Source organism: Brassica napus, chromosome C4 (assembly GCF_020379485.1).
Source record: "Brassica napus cultivar Da-Ae chromosome C4, Da-Ae, whole genome shotgun sequence".
Taxonomy (NCBI): Eukaryota; Viridiplantae; Streptophyta; class Magnoliopsida; order Brassicales; family Brassicaceae; genus Brassica; species Brassica napus.
The window spans coordinates 32,021,385-32,043,747 of record NC_063447.1 but is presented as its reverse complement, the minus strand read 5'-3'; the positions used below and the strand labels follow the sequence as shown (position 1 = coordinate 32,043,747).

The 22,363-nt window shown below is 37.2% G+C and overlaps 2 protein-coding genes and 1 pseudogene across 2 annotated transcripts; 2 read left to right on the top strand and 1 right to left on the bottom strand.

Moving 5' to 3' along the window:
• Positions 1-4,600: 4,600 nt before the first annotated feature.
• LOC106414738 lies at positions 4,601-6,134 on the top strand. The gene is made up of 3 exons (XM_013855337.3): positions 4,601-5,027; positions 5,115-5,468; positions 5,573-6,134. Exons 1-3 carry the CDS (start codon positions 4,974-4,976, stop codon positions 5,852-5,854), a joined length of 690 nt encoding a protein of 229 aa, XP_013710791.2. The 5' UTR covers positions 4,601-4,973; the 3' UTR covers positions 5,855-6,134.
• An 888-nt stretch (positions 6,135-7,022) lies between these two features.
• On the top strand, positions 7,023-10,830 carry LOC106413088. Its single transcript, XM_048753720.1, has 2 exons — positions 7,023-9,845; positions 10,162-10,830. Exon 1 carries the CDS (start codon positions 7,053-7,055, stop codon positions 8,478-8,480), a length of 1,428 nt encoding a protein of 475 aa, XP_048609677.1. The 5' UTR covers positions 7,023-7,052; the 3' UTR covers positions 8,481-9,845; positions 10,162-10,830.
• Positions 10,831-15,158: 4,328 nt separating this feature from the next.
• Positions 15,159-17,769, bottom strand: LOC106413087 (annotated as a pseudogene).
• Between the last annotated feature and the right edge of the window lie 4,594 nt (positions 17,770-22,363).

Here is a 22,363-nt window from a genome sequence, read left to right as displayed (position 1 = left end):
ACATTAAAAGAAAATGTATGTGTGTAGTGGTTTTGTTTCAAGATTCGATAGATAATGTTTATAAGTTTTTTTTGGTGGAACAAAAGACATACAAACGTATTTGGAAATTTAAGATAACGTATGTACAACTTCGACCAAAAAAAAAAAGATAACGCATGTACACCTTCAAACGTAATATAAAACAAGAAAAAGCATTATTAATCTTATGTTTTGGGCTGATGGTGATGTGTCCTCTAATTTAACATATAGATTAGTTTTATTAATAGGTTATGTATGATTATAATCAAAAAAAAAATGTATGATTATAATCATTATTTACACAACTCAACGTGACTTCAATCCAGTTAATGGTGATGATTACAGTATGGTAAGGAAGCAAGAACGAGCTAATACGAAACGAGTTAGAGAGTGGAGGCGCGTGAGAGTAAAAGCGGAGGATGAGGATAGGACTCACCTGCGTCAGGTGCATGGGAGAGAGAGAGATAGGAGGGGACCCAGTAAAGCCCCGTAAAAAAGGAAAAGAGAAAAGGAAAGCACATGTGCTCACATGAGAGTTTTTTTCGATCTATCTCCCATGTGCTTCCTCTCTTTACTTTCATCTACACACACTCTCTTTCTCTATATACACACAGAATGAATAGATATAGTGGTAGATAGTGAAGCTGTGTGTGGTGGTACTAGTACAACTATCATACTATGATGATCTACTAGTTGCACCGAAGATCCCACATGCTTTCTTCTTTCTTTCTTTCATGGCAGCCACGTGACATCCTTTTATTGGAACCTACCTTATGAAATCTCCATAAATCTAGCCCTCATATTGTGTCAACTCTTTTTTCTTTTTCATTTCGTATTGTTTCCAAGAAATGCGAATTAATGGAGTTTTATTAAATAATGTCTATAAATTTTAAAGAAGGAGAAAAGTCGTGCTCATGTCGGCATTAATCTGTGCATAAGTTATTCTAACTCAACGTTTCTTTTTGCACCATAAGACAAAGGTTTTGTTTTATTAACTACTTTATATATTGGTTCAAATTAACAACTAGTTTCAGGTAATTGCACAATTTATTGTACATTTTCTAAACAAAAACATAATTAAATATCTACATAACCACAATTCAACCAATTAAAATAAACAATATAATATAAAGAATTATATAGTATAAAACTTAATAAATTTTACATTAAAATTTGAAAACGTCATCTACTAAAGAGGAAAAGTTTTTATAGGTAAACATGAGATTTGTTTTTATAAGTAAGCACCATGCATGGATAGGAGCACAAAAGTTTAACATTCACGAGCTTTCATCAAACAGACTATATCTAATTTCAACACATGTGCCTCCTAAGACGTTTCTTGTGTAAGCTTTGTTATACATGTTTGGGTTACAAATGAAACTTTGTTAGAGTCTTTTCAATTTATATATCTATATTTTTTAGTCTATGAATATAATGGCAGAGCTATATCTATATGTTTCTTATTATCGTCAATGAATAGAATGGCATAGCAACTTATAGTGAACTCTTAAGCTGCTCCTGAAATTAATTTGCTCGTAATCATTAAGCTGCTCATGATATCTAAATTGTTCTTATGTTTGAGTTCATGCACATAGCTTATAAAAGTATATTATAGCTTTCCTGCCGGTATAATATATCTTTCTATCAACAATACAAAGAATATTTAATGTACTTAAATTTTTTTTTTTTTTTTGTAAACTGGCTTTCATAATATAAATAAGCAAAAGAAACAAAAAACCCATACAAGCCTGATTGGCTTTAGTTTAGAGTGGGCTTGACTCAGTGTTTAAATTTCAGTAACACATATCAATGGAACTAGAGCCCAAACTGGCCCAAGAGTTAGAAGATGAGGGTGAAAAGGCGGAGAACGATGATCAGTTGCGTCTTTCTCGTTTCCTCCGTTTTTCATCACGATCGGAGGAACCATAGTTGAGTCATTGGTGAAGAAGCTCTGGAGTTTGCATGTCGGAAGCTCTGAAGACGATTTCTGATTTGCCTGTCAATAGTGGTGATTAAGGTCTCAGGTGGCTTGAAAACTTGGTGGTGAAGTCTTGCGTTTCTCTCCGACCAGATCCAGTAGATTGTGGCTTGGGTTGCTAGCAGACAGAGACGCTTGGAGTCTTTGTTCTCTCTTAGTGATTGAAGCTGGAGTATTGCACTACAGGAAATGTGGGTATTAATAGCGTCGTAGCATAGCGTTTTTTGCTTCTCTGCTATTGTATATAAACACGGGCCTTTATAATAGCGTTTTTGAAATGTATAAGCTATCTTTGTAGTCGCGGGAAAATAAAATAATTCAGCCGCGTTAATTTGGTAAGTGGAGGCGCCTTACCATTGCAAATCAAAAACTAAATGCTATCGTATATGAAAAAATATATTAAAAATAACTTAAGTATTAATCGAAACCGAGACTTCATTCTCTTCACTTCACTCTCTTCACATTCCTCAAAATCAAAATCGACTCATCGAAGTTCTTCAGAGTTCTCTCGAGTCGAAGCTTCAATTGGTATGAGTTTCGATTTGATTCTGAGTTTAGAATAGAGACTGGTTCTCTCGAGTCGAATCTCTTTGATTTTGGGTTTCTCTTTGATTCAAATCTCTTTTCACATGCATGTCCGCGTTAACACATGATTCGATTTTGATTGTGGGTTTCGATTAGGTTTCGATTAGGTTTTGAATATGATTGTGGGTTTCGATTAGGTTTTGAATATGATTGTGGGTTTCAGTTTGATTTTGAATATGATTGAAGGTTTCGATTTGATTTTGGATTTGTTTATCAGTTTCAGAAATGGCAAAGACAAGAGGACAAGTTGGTTCTCGTCGGAGTAGACGTAATCAAGGCTTGGAGGTAGTAGATCAAGAGGACAAGGCACCGCAACTAAAAGTGAAGAAAAGAACAGCAAAGAAAACGGCTTCCCCTAAAAAGAATTTAGTTTTAACGCCAACGAGAAGAAGTAGTAGAATCAAGAAAGTGGCTGCTGAAGATGATTACATAGAAGATGTAACACCATCTGACGATGATGAGGTAGAAGATGTTACACCTCCTAAGGATGATGAAGTACAAGATGTAACACCTGCTCAGGATGATGAAGTAGAAGATGTAACACCCGAAGATAAGGATGATCAGGCTGAGAAGTCAATGTCTGAAGAAGATAAAGACGATGAAGAGGATGTCAATGGGAAAGAGGATGAAGAAGATGGCGATGTCAATGGGAAAGAGAATGAAGAAGATGGAGATCTCAATGGGAAAGAGAATGAAGAAGAACCGGCCAATATGGAAGATGATGGAGTTCTTAATGAGAAAGGGAACGAAGAGGAAGCTTGCGAAGAAGAAGCTCGCGATATGGAAGAAGATGGCACTGCGCAAGATGATGAGATTCCTAGTACTGAAGGAGTTGAGCTAGCAGGGGAGGAAGTTCAAAAAAAAAAAAAAGAGGACCTACAAAGTTGCGTAGAGTGGCTGAAAATCCCAATGATAAGATTATGGTCACATTCAATGACATTGGTGAGCATGTTGGACCTGGTTCAGTAACACTATCGTCGTTTCTTGGTCCTCTTGTGAGGGAACATGTTCCGGTTACACTTGCCGATTGGAGAAAACTTGATGCAGCGACTAAAGCAACAATGTGGGAAGAAATTCAGGTTTGTATATATATTAGTATGTTTTGTTTAACCGCAAGATGAAATTATAAACATGTTTAACTTGATTATTGTGATGCAGGGGAGGTTTAACTTGCAAGAAGAGTGGCAGAAAGCTGTTATTTTCAAGCAGCTGGGAAATGTGTGGAGGGCTGGGAAGTCGAGGCTGGTGTCACAAGTACGTGTGGCGAAGACTGCAGCTGAGAGAATAGCTTTAAAACCGAGCAACATCCCATCCCTTCAACTGTGGAACACTTGGGTTAAGAGTAAGACTACCAAATCTTTCACAGTGAGTTATCTACAACTAAGTAAGTTTCATCCTTAAAGGTCATGTCTGATGGATATAATCAATGTCATATTTATATTGTAGGAAACGAGTAACAAGTACAGAGCGATGAGAAGAAATCAGATTCCTCACACCACCAGCCGCAAAGGAATGCTTCGTTTAGCTGATGATATGGTAAAAGAGTAGTCAAACATCTACATATTGTACATCAGCTTGTTAGATTAAAATGGTAGTGAGATATGTTTGTTTTCATATAGAAAAAAAAGAGTAAAGACCCAAGTAAGGTGAGTAGATCCAAGGTTTGGATTGCGGGACACACTCATGCTGATGGCAGACCTGTGAAGCCCCAGTTTGCTGAGACTATTGTAAGCATTATGGAAGTTGTATATTGTGTATAGTTAATAGACTATGGCAATGAATGATTTTGTGTTTAAATGATTGTATCAGGAACAAATACAGTCACTTGACAGTCAGATGGACTCCACATCAGCTGCTGATAACATAAGGGAAGATGCTGTGAGCAAGGTTTTGGGAAAAGACAAACCTGGACGAGTAAGGGGCTTTGGTAGAGGGATTACAGCTAATAAGCTAGCATATCTGCAATTTAGAGACGCTAAGATTGCAGAAATGAAAAGTGAGATTGAAGATTTAAGGGGATGGTGCGAGAATTAGCTGAGAAGAAGGTAATCCTTTTCATTACCTTTGGTCAATTAGTTTTAAGACATTTACGATTTCCGTTGCCTTTTCTCAGAAAAGTAATGTTGATGCTGAAACATCTGAGAGTAGTGGTGGATTCAAAGAAGGAGTCAGAGTACAAATACTGGATTGGATTGAATCAGAGGATGTTGTTGTTGGTGAAGGAGAATTCTGCTCTGCTGAACCGAAGTACAAAATTGGTCGTATACCAATTGGTCCTAATGCAGTGGCTATCGTAGTTAAGTATGCACTAAGCGCATCAGCTTCACTCTGGAGGCCTACTACGGATGTGTTAACTCTTGATGAAGCTGTGGGATACAAGATATCTTGGCCAATGGATAAAGTGATTTTGGATAAGGATCCAAACTGTTCTGAAGATTTATCTATGGTAAATTTTCAAATCTTGTTTTCTTCTTACAACAATTGAGTCATCTCTAATCATTACTAAAATTTCTAATTTCAAATCTTGTTTTAGCAAAGCAAGGAAGGTGAATATCGAAGATGCAAGATATATGATTGGACCAATGATGAGGACGAGGTCATTGCTGAAGGTCTCGTGTGCTCTTCAAAATCCAAAGACATGGTTAACAACATACCTCTGGGTCCCAATGCTGTTAGTGTCGAAGTAGTGAAGGTGTTCAATGATCAAGCATATTTGTGGAGGCCAACCGCTGATATGTTCTTGATTGGTGATGCACTTAGCGAGAAAATAGCATGGCCAGTCCTAAAGGTTGAAGTCATGCCTACACCCGCTACAGAAGTAACACCAACTAAATGTGCAGGGAAGAAAATAGCATCACCTTCGAAGCCAGCCAAGAAAAAAGCAGTGGTATGTAATTGACATGAAGTTAAATTTTTTTATTTGCCTGATGATTGATGTTGCGTCCTTGATTGATGTTGGAACTTGCTTCTGTCATCTTGTTTGAGTTGTAGAGTCCAGGCAGCACTAGTTCGACCAGAAGTCCGAAGCAGAAGTGCACTCTCTTGGATTGCAACAACTCTGGACGTAAGGTAGCTGAAGGAAGGGTAGCTTCAACGGATCCGAATGAGTTGTGCCACTTTGTACCCCTAGGTCCAAATGCAAGCAAGGTGTGGATTGATGTGGCTAAGATCGGTGATGCAAAAGTCTGGAGGCCAAATTCAGAGATTGAATACATATCTGATGCAATGGGTTCGGTTGTGGCATGGCCAAATGACAAAATCAAGTTTGTCTAAAATTGTCGTCTGAAACATTTTTCAAGTTGGTTCTCATCGGCTATGTATTTCTAGTGTGTGATCGAATGTTTAGGTACTTTTTTACTCGGTTGAAATCATGTATGATATTATGTAACAGTTAGCAGACAAAAAAACAAAAATTATGTGTTATATTATGATATAAGGTTATGTGTGAAAATGTTTAGCTTGTTAACCCCTATACCCTTAAGTGCATAATTTTACATTAAACCATAAGCTTTAAAAATTAAATCCACAGACGGGAAGACCAAAAATTAAAATCCTATACCCTAAGTGAAATCCCTAAACCCTAAAGTACAAACCTATACCCTATACCCTAATTGTACTTGATTTCACAATTTTGTTCATTCTTAAAAGGATATTGTAATCTTAATTTCACAAAACTGATTAGTTATAAATTTTATAAACACTCATTTGTTCAAACCCTATACCCTAAAGCCTTTGTACATACAAATAAGTAGTAGTGTTTATGAACATATGAGCTAGATTGATCAATCTTATAAAAGCTCACATAAAAAATTTATATTCATACAATTTTTTTTTTGTAAAATTGGAAAACTGAATATTTGATTTTTAAGATTTAATTTATTTTTTTTTTGCTTCAAAATCATATTTATATATTAATTTCCAGATTTCAAACGAAATTAATACCTTGAGCCAATAAGGAGTAACCTCCAAGATTGCAGACGTGGCAAACCATATGCCGATGGATGTGTCTTCCCAACTTCAATCTTAGCCATTCTTTTTATTTTTTGAGCCAATGAGGAGCAACTACTAAGATTGCACTCGGAAATTTCAGAACCAACATCTCTCTTTCTGTCGAAACTCCTTTCTGTCTCGCGATCTAAAATCGAAAAAACCTAAAGAAACACATGTATCTCTCGAGCTAAAATCAAACCAGCTGTTCTGTATCGCCGATTGAAAGTAAGCAAATGGATAAGTCGTGGATTTGGCTCCAAGGTATAACCTAAAATCCCTCGATCTCATTTCTACTTCGCCGATTGAAATAAGCAAATGGATTTGTCTGATTTTGTAGCAAAAACCTAAAATCTGCCATCTCACTCGGAAGAAGAAAGCATAAAAGAAAGCTTTTGTGATTCTTGGGAATAGCTACTTTCTATTCAGATTGAGAAAGCAATTTGTGAATTCGTCCGCAAAAAGATTGGGAAGTCTGTCTGAAATGCTATGCCCTTGTAGAGACTGCCGCAATCTGAGCCATCAGTCACTGGATAAAATTGTGGAGCATTTGGTGATTAGGGGTATGGATAAGAAGTATAAGAGTTCTCGTTGGAGTATTCATGGAGAAAAAAGAGATTCTGCAGAAGACAGTGTTCTTCAATATGAAACAGAGGCGTTTGATTTGTTTAAGACAACATTCTCCATGGACGAAGGTGGTCCAAACCCGACAACTGACAACGAAGACGATGAAGCACCAGAGGAAATTGAGTTTAAGAAAAAGCTCAGAGACGCTCAAACGCCATTATACTCGGATTGTCTCAAGCACACAAAGGTTTCAGCTATCATGGGACTTTACAGATTCAAGGTTAAAAGTGGTGTGTCGGAGAACTACTTTGATCAGCTGTTGGTTTTACTTGAGGATTTGCTACCTGAAGACAATGTTCTTCCCAAGAGTTTAGCTGCAATCAAGAAATTTCTGAAGATCTTTGGGTTCGGCTACGACAGTATTCATGCTTGCAAGAATGATTGCATATTGTATAGGAAGGAGTATGAGAACCTAGAAAGCTGTCCAAGATGCAAAGTTTCAAGATGGGAAATGGATAAGCACAGTAATGAGTTAAAGGTGGGGATTCCGGCAAAGGTCCTTAGATATTTTCCAATCAAGGACAGGTTTAGGAGGATGTTTAGATCACAAAGGATGGCTGAAGATCTGCGTTGGCACTATACCAATGCCACTGAAGATGGTACAATGCGGCACCCTGTTGATTCTATCTCTTGGGCACAAGTGAATGCTAAATGGCCAGACTTTGCTGCTGATCCACGGAATCTTCGACTTGGGATTTCTACAGATGGGATGAACCCTTTCTCCATGCAAAGCACCAATCACAGCACATGGCCAGTGTTGTTAGTGAACTATAACACGCCTCCAACCATGTGTATGAAGGCTGAGAATATAATGCTGACTTTGTTGATCCCTGGTCCTACTGCTCCTGGTAACAACATTGATGTTTACCTAGCACCACTGATAGACGATCTAAAGGATTTGTGGGCTGAGGGTATTGAAGTGTATGACTCATTTGCGAAGGAGAACTTTAATCTCAGAGCCTTGCTGCTTTGGAGTATCAGTGACTATCCAGCCTTAGGAACACTGTCTGGATGTAAAGTAAAGGGGAAACAAGCCTGCAATGTATGTGGAAAGGATACACCTGCAAGGTGGCTTAAGTTTAGCCGCAAGTTTGTCTACATGAGTAACAGAAGGAGACTACCGCCTGGCCATCGTTACAGATATAAAAAAGCTTGGTTTGACAACACTGTGGAGGAAGGGAATGCTAATAGGATACAAACAGGCGCTGAGATATATGAGACACTACAAGCTTTTACGAATGATTTTGGTAGACCTCTAGAGAAGAAAAAAAAAGGAAAAGACTAGAGTTGGAAGATGATGAGAGGTTACAAGAAGAAGAGTGTGAAGAATCAAATGAACTATGGCGGTGGAAGAAGAGATCAATATTCTTTGATCTACCTTACTGGAAGGTAAACTATAGTAACTGACCTATATTATCTGATTACTGGAAGAAGAGATCAATATGTCTAACAGTTTCTTGTTTAATGTGTTAGGAGTTGCCTGTTCGTCACAATATTGATGTTATGCACGTAGAAAAGAATGTGTCCGATGCTATATTGTCTCTGTTGATGCAAAGTGCGAAGTCAAAAGATGGGTTGAAAGCAAGAAAAGACTTAGAAGATATTGGAATCAGAAAGCACTTGCACACAGAGGTGAGGGGAAAGAAAACATACTTACCTCCTGCTGCCTACTGGTTATCGAAGAGAGAGAAGACCATTTTCTGCCAAAGGTTAGCTAAGTTTAGAGGCCCTGATGGTTATTGTGGTAATATTGCGAATAGTGTTTCAGTTAACCCTCCAAATATTGGTAGTTTAAAGTCGCATGATCATCATGTCTTAGTACAGAACTTGTTACCAGCTGCATTAAGAGGGTTGTTACATAGGGGTCCTAGGATAGCCATAAATAGATTATGCAGTTACTTCAACAGGTTGTGTCAGCGCATCATTGACCCAGAGAAACTTATATCCATGGAGACAGAGTTTGTGGAGACAATGTGTCAGCTGGAGCGCTTCTTCCCTCCAGCCCTTTTTGATATCATGTTTCACCTTCCACTACATTTATCAAGAGAGGCACGGTTGGGAGGACCAGTTCACTTCCGATGGATGTATCCCTTCGAAAGGTTTGATCAACATCTCTCTTCAATATATCCACTTCCCACAATGATGTTTGACTAATATTCATATTTCCTGAGTTATAGGTACATGAAAACACTAAAGGCTTTTGTTAAGAATTATGCAAGGCCAGAAGCATGTATGGCTGAGGCGTATTTAGCTGGAGAATGTGTTGCATTTTGTTTAGAGTTCCTTAAAGAATCAGTACCAGTTCAAGAAGCAGTTAATCGTAATGAAGATGTTGAGGCTGATAGAATGGTGGTTGAAGGCCGACCTCTGCAGAAGGGTATAGAGGTTACCCTGTCAGATAAAGATAGAGACATTGCACATCGATATGTGCTAATGAACATGGCATCTTTGGATCCCTTTCTTGAGTAAGTAATTCTCTATGTTTCTTCTACTTGTTTTACTCATAATTTCATTTTCATATACTGTTGTTTAATTTTAAATCAGGATGCATTTGGAAGAGTTGCAAGCTAAGGATGCTCGATTGGCTAAAAATGAAACTTTGTTATGGAAAAACCATACTGAACACTTTACAGAATGGCTTAAAAATAAGGTTACAAACTCCAAATTCTTTTCTTGATTATTATTGTAAATACTGGTTAGCTTGTTTGGTGATGACTGGTTAGCTTGTTTGGTGATGACTAGTTAGCTTGTATCATGATGCCTTGTTTTATCTTGAAGAACATGTCCATATTTTAGCGAATTGATGTCTGAGTAGCTTATAGCTTGATGAAACTGTCTGGATTTTTAGTATTTTGATGACTGGTTAGCTTGTAGATTGATGATTGGTTTCGTGGTACATATTATCATGTTTTGATTATAATTTAAGTACCTCGGCTTGATGATAATCCTCTGATTTTCTGCGGCAGATTCATTTAGACTCAAAAGATAGTCATTCTAAGGAGATAAGGTGGTTGGCATTTGGACCAAGAAATGTTGCTTTAGCACATAAAGGATTCATCATCAATGGCCAACGGTTTCATACTGATGCGGTCAAGCTGAAGACACAAAACAGTGGAGTAACTTATGAAGCCTTTAGCATGTGTAGATCAAGTGCAAGAGATATGAGACAGGTCGCGGATATGATTACATACTATGGAGTGATAAAGGAGATTTTGGTCATCGACTATCACATGTTCAAAGTGCCACTCTTTAGATGCAACTGGGCAAACACAGCGAATGGTGTGAAGGAAGAAGATGGCTTCACTCTTGTTAACCTTCATATGAACCAAGCAGCCTATTTGAAAGATCCATTCATTCTACCTTCTCAAGCGAAACAGGTTTTCTACTCTAGGGAGGATGATGCTTCAAATTGGTATGTTGTTATGAGAGCACCACCTAGAGGTTATCATGAGTTGGAAACATAAGAGGATTTAGGTGGTGCTCCTTTACCTATCCAAGAAGTTGATGATATGGGTGATGATATGGATGATGATAGTGTATATGTTAGGGATGATTGTGAAGGTTTATTAGTGGTAGATTGATGATATGTTGTATGCTTGTGTGATGGTTTGTATGAATGTGATAATGTTGTGTTATGAGATTTGAATAATTATATTGATTTTTAGAATTTTAATAATTTATATTGTTTTTATTTCATATTTTCGAATTAATTATTTAAAAATCAATTCAATAATTATTATTAATTAATTTTGGGATAATTATAAAACTAATTAATAACACGAAACATTTGCTATCTTTGCTACTAGGAAAATCAAATTATTTGGTTCTAATAACATTTATTAAACGTTATTATAAATACTAACAATTGCGAACAAAAAAGCGCTATTGTTATAAACTTAGTAATAGCACAGAGGAAAATCACTATTAAAAGGGTTGGACTTTTTATAACGGGTGATGTTAGAGCGTCCAAGGAAACGCTATTAAACTAAAATGATAGCGCTTTTCGTCCGCTATTACTAACCACATTTCCTGTAGTGTTGTGTCTTCCCAGGAGATCGAGAGATGGAGATCACAACGGTTCACAATCCATGTCCAGATGGTGTTGCTGTAGGGACACTCGAAGTAGAGGTGATTTATACTCTCTTGGCCTGTGTTACAATGCAAGCAGTGTGGGACAACATTTAATCCCCAGTTGATTAACCTGTCTCTAGTTGGACACCTATCAAGTAAGACAAGCCAAGTTAAGAAGCTATGGCGAGGAATTCCATAAGAGAACCAAACCAGTTTCGCCCAAGGAACCAGAGGCCGAGGTCCTTTCAGATAAGTGTAGACTTCACCACATTTGTACTTCTGTCTCTGTTTGCCATTTATCACCCACTCATTGCTATCTTCTTCATTTGTCAATACAACCGTTGTCAAGTGCACCTGTAAAGCTAACTGATTCTCTGTTCTTGCTGGCGGCAGAGCCCATCTCCCATCTCTATATCTAAATGCTACAGTCGCAGAAAGGGGGATTCCGAGTCTCGAAGATTCAGCGTTGAGGAGTGTATAGAGCTTCCCCAGATGAGACCAGTTGTCATACCAGAACTGTGTTGATTCACCATTACCTACTCTTCTCTTGATCAACGGGTAAATTATTTCTCTTGCTTTAATCATCTTGTTCACGAGCCACGAGTAGTTGTTGCTCGGCTTGACTGACCAATAGTTAGAGACATCACCCTTTAATATCACTTCTTTAAACCAACAGACCCAGACCGAGGTTGGGCGGAAGAATAACAACCATATAAGTTTCAAGATGCACACTTTGTTCCAAGAGTGAAGATCGTTGACTCTGAGACCACCTTGTTCCTTGGTAAGAGTGACTGTTTCCCAACTCACCTTAGCCGTGTGATGTCCTTCACTGCTACCTTTCCATAAGAATAACCCACACATGGAGTTTATTTTGTTGATACAGGATTTTGGCAAGATGAAACTTGAACACCAGAATGTTGACACCCCCGCAATCACTGTCTTGATTAGGAGTAGTCTCCCAGCAAAAGAAAGAGCTTTCACAGACCAAGATGAGAAACGATGTTTTATTTGCTGCAACAAAGGCTCACAGTTCTGCAAGCTTAGCTTCTTCGTACACAAAGGTACTCCTAAATAACGCATAGGCAGACTCCCACAAGGCATACCAGTAGATACTTGTATAGCAGATATTTCCTGATCCGTAAGACCTGAGGCATAAAAGCTAGATTTATGTAGACTGACCGCTAAACCTGATCTCTTTTCGAATTCATGCAGTATTTGAAGCACCTTTTGCACTGATTCAATCGACCCATCAATAAAGATGAGAAGATCGTCCGCAAAGGAGAGATGGGTCAGCTTAGTTTTGTGGCATTGATGATGGTAATACAGATATCCTGAACGTGCTTCTTTATCCAACATCAGAGACAAGTAGTTCATGGCTATTACAAACAGGTAGGGAGATAGTGGATCTCCCTGCCTTAACCCCCGCCTTCCTTTGAAATAACCACTTACCGTCCATTATAACCAACCATGAATGATGTTGTGCATATGCAGGACCTAAGAAGACGGATGAATGGGCCTGGAAGATCTAAGCTCTGCATTGCCGAGAAGAGGAAGTCCCAAGAAAGCGTGTCAAAGGCCTTGGCTATGTCAACTTTTACGGTAATGTCAAGAAAGCGTGTCAAATTTTTTGGATACAACAATGAAAACATGTACAAATCTAACATGTTATGATCTATGTAGTAGTGAATATCTATGAGACAAAAATAAATCTACTTGGTTTCAGACTTAATAGAACCCGAAGACACCAGTTTTTTTTTTTGCACAACCAAAAAAATATATTTTGAAGGTATAGAAGAAGATTAAAGAATACGAGTCTGTATCAAAAATTATATCCAAAATATAAAAATATCCTCTGATATGGAACTAATTTTAAAATAGTTCGATTTTATTTGACTGTTTTGAAAGTTGTGTATTTACAAGATACACACGCACACATTTCTATGTAAACTACATATTTATTTGGTTAATTGAAAATTTGATATGGGTGGATTTATTGTTGTTTAAAATCTTAACTTAATCAAAAATTTTATTTATTTGATACATATAGCATAATTAGCCCTATGTAATAATCCAATATAAGATTTGGCGTTGGTTCTTTAACTTTTGATAATGCTTAATTATGGACTTGTAGCAGTATGAAATTTCATATTAGTATTATAAAAGAAAAAGAGAGAGTAGGTGATGTTTCCAGTGAGGGGACGGAGAGTGGTAGGTTTATTGGGATTGGGATTTACAGAATAGGTTTCACCATCTACCAAACCTGACAGTTACCTCAATTCTAGTACATTTTAAACATTTGTTGGCCATATATCTACCTAGCCAGCCAGCCAGCTTTCGCATTCGCTCATTTATTCAGGCGCAACCTTTTTTCTACTGGATTTCATAAATGTTTAAATTTCATGTATACTACTATAATAAATAGTCACATCAATAGGGTCAGTTAATGTGCGTTGTTAAAACAAGAAAGGCTTACGCGGAGTTGAGAAAATTGGTCTTTTATGTGGGAAGAAATAAAGAAGAAAAACAAAGATGAAGAGGACAAAAACAAGTGTTTTTTTTTTTTTTTTTTTTTTTGGTCAATACAAAAACAAGTGTTATGTTATGGTTTTATTAGTTGCAAATGACTTTGTCTTCTCTTTTATGTGGTTGAGAGATATGGACCAAACAAGGTAGACCCAATGTGACGGTTTTATCTTTGGGACAATGGTTACATGGGCATGGGTCCCTTTTGTACCATCCTTTGTCTTCTCTAATCTCGTTACTTCTTTCTTTAACATAAATTGTATATTCATTCCTATCCTTAATGAGACACGTTTTGGATGTATTCACTCTTCAAATGTGAAATGTTTTTTTAATTGTATTCTTTCCTTTTTAATGTGAAATGTTGTTCTTTCTCAGTTAGTTCACATAAACAAAACAAAAGCTAATTCTACAAAAGGGTGTACACATGTTTTTGAAATATTTTGCATATCCAAAGATAATTGAATATGGTTTTCTTTGGTATATAATTTGATTTTAAGTGATCAGAGTGGATTTTATTTTTTTAGTGGAGCTCCGAAGAAGAAAACAAAGTGATGCTCGTGACATGGGGCTTCTACTGCCACAAGCCACATGCGTCGGATCTGCTAGCTAGGAGAATATCATCAAGATCATAAGTGAAGTGATGTCATCATAAAGATCATCATGTTAATGTGCATGTGCAGTCATCGCATATATTCTCATATCCATCTGTCACCAGGTAATTAAGTAAGTATGGCTACGAAGTTGTTTGTCCACTGTAGAAATAAAGATGTATCATGTATATTTTTTCTTTCATATACGGTATGTAACAGTTTGTGTCGATGATACTTTTGTCCTAACAGAAATTGAAACATACGATACTTTTGTCCTAGCGGTCAAAGCCGATTTTGGGTATCATTACATCTTTGGCATACTGGAACCTTTGTAGTAAACTGAGAATTTCACAATCCGATTGAAGTTACTAGAGTACAGAGAAATTGTAACCAAAACCAATTCATGTTCAAACAGGCTTAATTAATTATAGAACTAGGAGGCTATGTAGTTTCTTTTCATGCATTACTTAGTTTTCCCACAAAATTTGATCTGCAACTTGCATTTGGACGATCTCGGAACCATTAGAAGATCTTTGGTGATTCCAAAACTCTTTCTTGTCGTTTATTGCACAAGCATTAACTTTGATAAGCTTTAGGCATGAAAGTTTCTCTAGCTCTCTGATTGTTCCTACATTCTCACTTATCTCAAGACTTTCCGAAGACATGACAATAGACAATAGTATCACGACAAACATCCGCAAAGTCATCACAGGGAAATGGACCTAGACCAGAAAAAACCTCTAAAGAAGAATTTTTTAGGAGAAAAAGAAAGCAAATTACTTGCTTCACACCGCAAGGATTGTGAGAAAAGAAAACTTCAAAATTGCATAGAATTAACCATGGTGTATCATCTTGAACATTAATCAAATAGTACTTTAAAAATCTATAAAATAACAAGACAAAAGACATTACGAGAGCAAGTTCTCACACTTGAGGACTCCATTTCCGAGTCAATCTCCGGTACAAGAAAGCATGCATCCAGAATATGACATTGCAACTCGACGTCTCGTTGAAATGCATCAGTGTCTCCCCCACAATATCTAACCATTTAGGAATATCAAACATTGTATCTTCATTCTCTTCGACAACTATCTCCATCTCTTTCAAACTTGGCAAATGATCCAAGAAATGTTTTATCATGTGCACCTCTCTTATTGTTCCTCTAAACCCTAAAATCCTCATCTTCTTCACATGACAAGACATGAGCGACAATCCTTTGTTCCACTTTGAAAGGCAGACACAAACATCCCCACATGCATCCGTTATAGAGTGTAACAGTTCCTGAAAGAAAAAGAAAAAAACAACGAACAAAATAAGCCATTCCAAACTCAAAGCTAATGAAAACTATAAAAGAAGTGTGTGTGGTTTGGTTTTGTACCCCAATATATAGACTCTCTAAACGTGGACAACTCCTTAGAAGAACTGGCATTGCTTGCCATCCTTGAATCATAACACTCTTAATACTCAAAGTTGTAAGGTTTTCGAAAACCGGCATCGTTTCACAGCAAAGAGAAAGTATCTGAGACAAGAAGAGACATTTTTGTTATACTCCAAACAAGCATATACTACAAGAGAGACTAAAAACATTATAAGACTAACCTCGAAAGTTACAGGAGTTAAGTAAAGTATCTTCACGTTTCGAATGCCATGAATAAGCTTCACCAGATTATCCCTTGCTCCACGGACTCTAAATGGAGTTAGTTCAAGATTGATCCCAGCCTCAACTATCTTTGGCATGTTAACCAATGGATAATCCTCAGCAACAAAATCATCGTAGTCCAAGAAGTCAAGATTCGGCGTGTCGAATGAGAAAGTGCCTATACAGCCTTCTGCGAGATATCTTAAGCTTCTTGAGTGATGGACTGGACAAGATCTCGTTTCTATCTCTCCACTTCATATTAAGCAACATTAATCCCTCGAGGACAGGACAAGCAGGAAGAAGTGTCTGAAACTGACCTCTACCAAACTCAACTGAGACAAGGATAAGATTCTTAAGATTTGGTAAGAACATGTCATCGTCCCACGCGTAAAAATCAACTCCATATCCTGTTTTCAGCTCAACCAACGTCTTGCTAACAGATATCTCATAAGGAAGAGAATATTCCTCGTCAAACTCCACGAATAGATCAAGGTGAGTAACACCGCGTCGCAGCACGTTGCATATCCAACGATCGACACGATCAGGATCAACACCGGTTTTAGCATTGAGAGAGAACTCCTTAATGGGAATATCACCTTGTAATGCCAAGACCCTATCCACAAAATCCATGAAAGTCTTGGAATCTCCATCGAGATTGAGGTTAGGGACAAATGCAAAAAGATTACGCCATCTTTTTGCAAGAACAGATGTGGAAGCAGCCTCCTTAGTTGTTGGAAGAAAGGACAAGATGTGAGAAACAACAGGGTCCGGTAACTTGTTGAAGAGATCCATCTTCTTCTCCGGTTGCACTGGTCCACACAAAATCTCCTAAGCATACATATAAGAAACTAAACTGTGAAAAGGAACAGTTTCAAACAAGAAACCATTGAATATGATGCATGATATATTAGAGATTAAATACCTAAATCAAAACAATAATCATAAATCCGTAACAGCTAAATCAAAGGCGATACTGATTCACGGGATATCTAAATCGAAGCAGAGTTATGACTTACCAAAAAAAATATCAGATGATTCAGATGCTGCAGCCTAATATTAGGGTGCGTATATATATAAGATGTGGAAAGAGAATGAAGTGTGAATGGGACGCTCTCTATGGCGGGAATTCAAAAGGTCAAATCTCTCTTGATGAGTAGAAACGGTTTCGGAATAGAGGCATTTATCCTCAACATTAAATTTTGTAATAAATTTCAGAAAATGAATAAACTGGATTTAAATTAATCGATCAACTTTTTATCGGTTACAAATGTTTTTATCTTTATTTTGTGGTGACCATGTATCTAGTTTTTTTTTTGTACTTCTAATTTTTATTATTTTCTTATTTTTCTAATAATATATTTTCTTACACATTTTGTTTTAAAATTGTTTTTAGGCAAAAAAAATGATAACTATGTCTTATTAGGCTAATTTCTTTTTTGTACCATTTTTTCTTCTAATACCCTTTAGTATTTTCAAAAATAAATCAAATAAATAGTTTTACAAACAAAAAAAATTCAAAAAATTAGTAACTACTGATGAAATACCTATATCAACTTATTGGTATTTTTTAATAATTCTATAAATGTTTAAATTGTAATTTTGTTGTAAATAGAGTGTTTAGAGACTGAATATTTCTGTGTTATTATTAATTATCAAGGGGTTCCTTTATATAAGGATTACAAGATGAAGATAAATGAAAAGTATCCAAAACCTAAACTCAGTAGGATTAGGAAAACTACTGATACATAATAATGGAAAGATTACATCTACTAGGAAAAAGGAAAAGGTTTCCTTTTCTCCAAGCTTTGTGGCCGTCTCTCTCTCTCCTGAAGTCGGCTCTCTCTCTCCTCTCTCTAGGGCTTCGGCCATCTCTCCATCTTCTAGGTATTGGGCCGGTCTCGGTTCGGGCCTGGTTAATGGCAATCCACTCCATGATTTATAACACTCCCCCTTGGATGCCATAACCATACATGATTTGTAGTACGCTTCATGTTGCCTCATTAAAACCTTATCAGGAAAACCAAGTGGGACAAAACCATGATGAAGGAAAAAGAGTACAACACGCACTACTCCCCTTGATGTGAACCTCACTGTAGGTTTCTACATTCTACGCATCTGGTGCGTGATCTTTCCTGTATATGTAGGAAGGGAGTAATCGGCCAAGTTCATTACTAAGACGTATCTAGGCCACTTTGACCTCTTAGGTCGTTTCTCATGTCTCTTGACATTGAGTGTCCCGGTAAAGCATGTGTGCTAAACAATGTGAACCATATTGTCCTCGGAGATCACTATTTGGTCTTTGCAAATCGTGTTTGCATGTGTCCATGGTCTAGACGTGTTTGTCTACTGTCAAACTCTTTACTTTGGCCATTATAATTACCATCGACCATGTATCAATCTGGTCGATCTATGTTCGGGTCATAGACCTCGTCCATACGTGTCCACTACTTGTCTCATGAGTGTTCAAGATCAATGATCATTACTGTGAGTTTATAATCTCGTATTAATGCTCTGCGGCCAAATACTCTCATGGATGTGGACATCGATTTCTTTGCCTTAGGTAATGCCATATTCATTATTCTTTGCATTCCTATCTTAATGATGATGATGGCGTCTCATGACCTCAGTTGTTGTGGATCATATCACACGCTAAGTATACATTATTAGGTCATGGACTTCGGCTTTCACGAGCTTATGGACTACAATACTCTATATCCGACAGGTAAGGATAGATTAAACATCTCCTCTTATCCTTACGATAAAACTTTGTGGAGTTTATACAGCAGCAGACTGTTCTGCTATGCCGGATCCTTAAGGGATCTGATTGTCGGATTGCAACCTGATGGTTGATCTTTTCTACTAGCCCGTGATCAAAGGATAAGAGCCGGACGCCTTTTAGCAGAAGGAGCCGGACGCCTTTATCTGAAAGCCGGATGCCTTTTAGCTTAAGGGCTGGACGTCTTTAGTCGAAGGACCGGACGCCTACATATACGTTCAGTATCAGTCTACTAACCTCTTTTAGGTTTAGTACAAACACAAGGGATTTCAAATGTATATGGACTGTTATTGGATTGTCTTTTATACAACTCCAAGATCAATGATTATGCGTGATCAATTTCTATATGCAGCTGCTTTATGTTTCAGTCCATGAATCAGCTTAGGAACGAAGCTGTTCTTTCATCTTATCCAGTGATCCATATGCTGCTTACTACATCATTTGTATCTAATTTATTTCTTATGACCAGACCATTGTCAATTTCGAAATCTATAGCAGCAACCACCACATAGGAGTTTATCTCCTTATAATATGTTCCTTTGATCTATGTGAGTACCTTGTGTAACAAGCTATGATCTAATGCTGTTATTAGGAAACATGAACACTCTAGACCTCGTGATCATGTACCTTTCTCACGGTTTCTTTATCTCACAAGATCCATCTATTTCACTGGTTTTATCAGATGGCGTTTCTGTATATGTATATGGCCAATACGCTCATCTCTCCTTTAGATACTTTGAACCTCCACGTTTATCTTTTAATATAATCTTTTATGATCTTTATGATTGTATGAGTACTCTTTCGTGGGTTCATGATCCTCGCTTATCTCTTTATGTTCAAGTGCTATAACTTTATGTATCTTTATACAAATGTGTGTGTGTGTCGACACTTTCATGTGGTTCCATTATGTTCCAGACATGATCTGATCACTTTGAGATTTCGTTATCTAGGACCTTTGTTACCTAGTAGCTTGGCGTCCCAAGACTACATGGTTTGGTACCTTAGATGTGTAGCTGCGTAGCCTTTTTTCTCAATGTCTGGTATGATTTCTCTTATAATGTATGGTGTATTCTATGCACCATTCTTTTTCTATCTGAGATTCCTTAATCTTATGGAACACTTGGTCTATCTTGTATAGACTATATAGCAACTTGATTATGTCTCTTGTAGGACATTCATTTGGTGCTAAGTTGGTTAGTCATTTCTCGGATCAGTGTCTGGCATTTCGATTAGCTTCTCAATTAGCTAGCTTTATATAATCTTTCTTTGGACGTCTTAAATCATAATCTCTAGTCCGAGGATCTTTGCCAAGACAATGATGGTTAAAACCATTCGTACTTTTAACATTCTTTATCCAGATTATAATCTTTCTCCTTTAATATTCGGATTCATTTGATCATGCAATCCGTACCTGGCCACTATTTTGATCACCCATGTTTTGGCTCTCGGTCCTTTTTATTTCGTGGAGAAGATCTTATTCTTATATATTCCCAATCCTCTTCTGAGGTTCCATCTTAGACGGCACATGTATGTATGTGGTGGTTTATTCAAAATCTCTTAAGATGGTGTATGTCTGGTTTTATGACCCGTATTCAATCTGAGATGAGAATATCTATGCTCACTTATATGGGCTGATGCATATTATCATTCTTTACATGTAAAACATAATGTCTCCAAGCTTATAGACTTTAGAATCTTAGTCTTATAGATAATGGCTTGCATGGCTTGTGTGCGGCCAAGCCTGCACTATGCGTATACAAGTCGTGGCCAAGCCGTGTATAGGTGATGGCCGTGTATAGGTGATGGTACTTTTCAGCCGACCATAACATGGTCTCTTCGGTTTGGCCGTTTGTATCATGGCCTCTACGGTCGAGGAATGGTCCTTTATGGCCGAGTAATGACCGAGCCATATAACATGGTCTTAGACCATAGTGGTACACGAACTTGTAGTATTGATCATGGGTTTATCCTCTCTCCCCCACTGTGAGATCTTTTACGGGATAACTCTGTGCCTTTTCAATCTTTGCATCAAGTTTAGACTTTAGGATGGCTAATCCTATCATGCCATATAGTGTAAAATTTCGTGGTGTTATCTCAATATGGTTACCACATCTCTTGCCTCTTTATCATACTGATCTGTAGCATAGTTTTGATCAGTAGAGATCATCGGTATAGTCTCGACCACTTTCTTTCAAGGTCTTAGGCGTTTTTCTTCTTAAAATCTAAAGGAACTTGTTTCCTTCCTTACCCATTGTTTCTACTTGGAAACCGTACATTATAACTTCAATGGGTCACATGTTCTTTTGGTGTGTATAATGCCTTTTAAGGCAATGCCTTAGCCATAGTTTCTTTACTATGCTTACTATACCCATTCATGATTTCTTACTTGGTTTTATGCTTTTTAGGCAAATCTTTAAAATCATTTATATGTTCAAGTAAGATCAGGCAAGACATAATGAATTCAAAACCAATTCCATTGTATATATAAAATCGTGAATGCCTAATTAGGTTAAAGCAAAACACAAATCAAAGACATAATAAAAATTATCATGTCGAGATCTTTCTTTAGTCAAAAGACATGTCGGCCACTCCTTGAGTTATATTGGACACGGCTCCCTTGGATTTATCCTGATCCATATCAGTTTTATTTGTATCAGGATATCTCATCTCACTGCTCCTCTTTATTACCTTGTCATTCTCAATCACCGTTAGGCAAGAGATCGGTTCATTGTAAGTGGTAGAACCTCTTTCTATGTAGATATGTTTTGACAACAAATCTTCTGGATGGAATGTGAAGTATGTCTTGAATAGACAATCATTATCTGTTACCTCTTCTCCACATAATCTCAGTTAGTACACGACCCTGGACAAGGCAAAGTGAAACTTGGCCACTGTCTCAAAGTCTTAGAATCTGAGACTCATCCATTCATATTTGACCTTTGGTAATAATACCATAGTGTATCTGGACGTTAATTCTGTCCAAAGGTCACGAGGATTCTCAATATGTAGATACTAATTTCTCAGTTCCTTAGTGAGATGATGACGCATTATTGTAATGGCTCTTAACTTTTCACTTCTAGTTATATAATCGTCCTGAATGGTACTCCTTCCGAGTCCTCTTGATTTCAGGGTAACTGAAGTGTTCATTGCCCATTCTAGATAATTATCTCCAGAGAGATTTAGAATGGCATAATCCATGGGGTTAAATCTCGGCATCTGAAATCATATTATCAATCAATTCTTGATTCTTGCAACCAATTCAAATAATCAGTGCATATGATTTCATAAGTCTCTCTATGATACTTTGGACCACACGGTCATGTATCTATTAAGTTTTAGAATCTAGCAACCTAACTCTCATTCAATATGTAAATTCTTTAAATCAATCTTTCAAGCTTTAAGTAATGAGAGATTTAAGGTTTCAAGGCCTTTAGAAATATCAATCAAGATTAAGGGTTTCAAGGCCATTAGGAATTTTAAAATTCGAGATTAGGGTTTTAGTTTAAACAAGATTCAGATTCAAGTTTTAAAACAATCCTAATCATAGCTCTAGGCAATCAATCAAACAC

Bases quoted from the DNA above. Each gene is read 5' to 3' on its own strand.
- LOC106414738 (XM_013855337.3), top strand. From the start codon at position 4,974: ATGGATAAAGTGATTTTGGATAAGGATCCAAACTGTTCTGAAGATTTA. The intron at 5,028-5,114 runs GTAAATTTTCAA...ATCTTGTTTTAG, and splicing joins GTTCTGAAGATTTATCTATG to CAAAGCAAGGAAGGTGAATA. The intron at 5,469-5,572 runs GTATGTAATTGA...TTTGAGTTGTAG, and splicing joins CAGCCAAGAAAAAAGCAGTG to AGTCCAGGCAGCACTAGTTC.
- LOC106413088 (XM_048753720.1), top strand. From the start codon at position 7,053: ATGCTATGCCCTTGTAGAGACTGCCGCAATCTGAGCCATCAGTCACTG.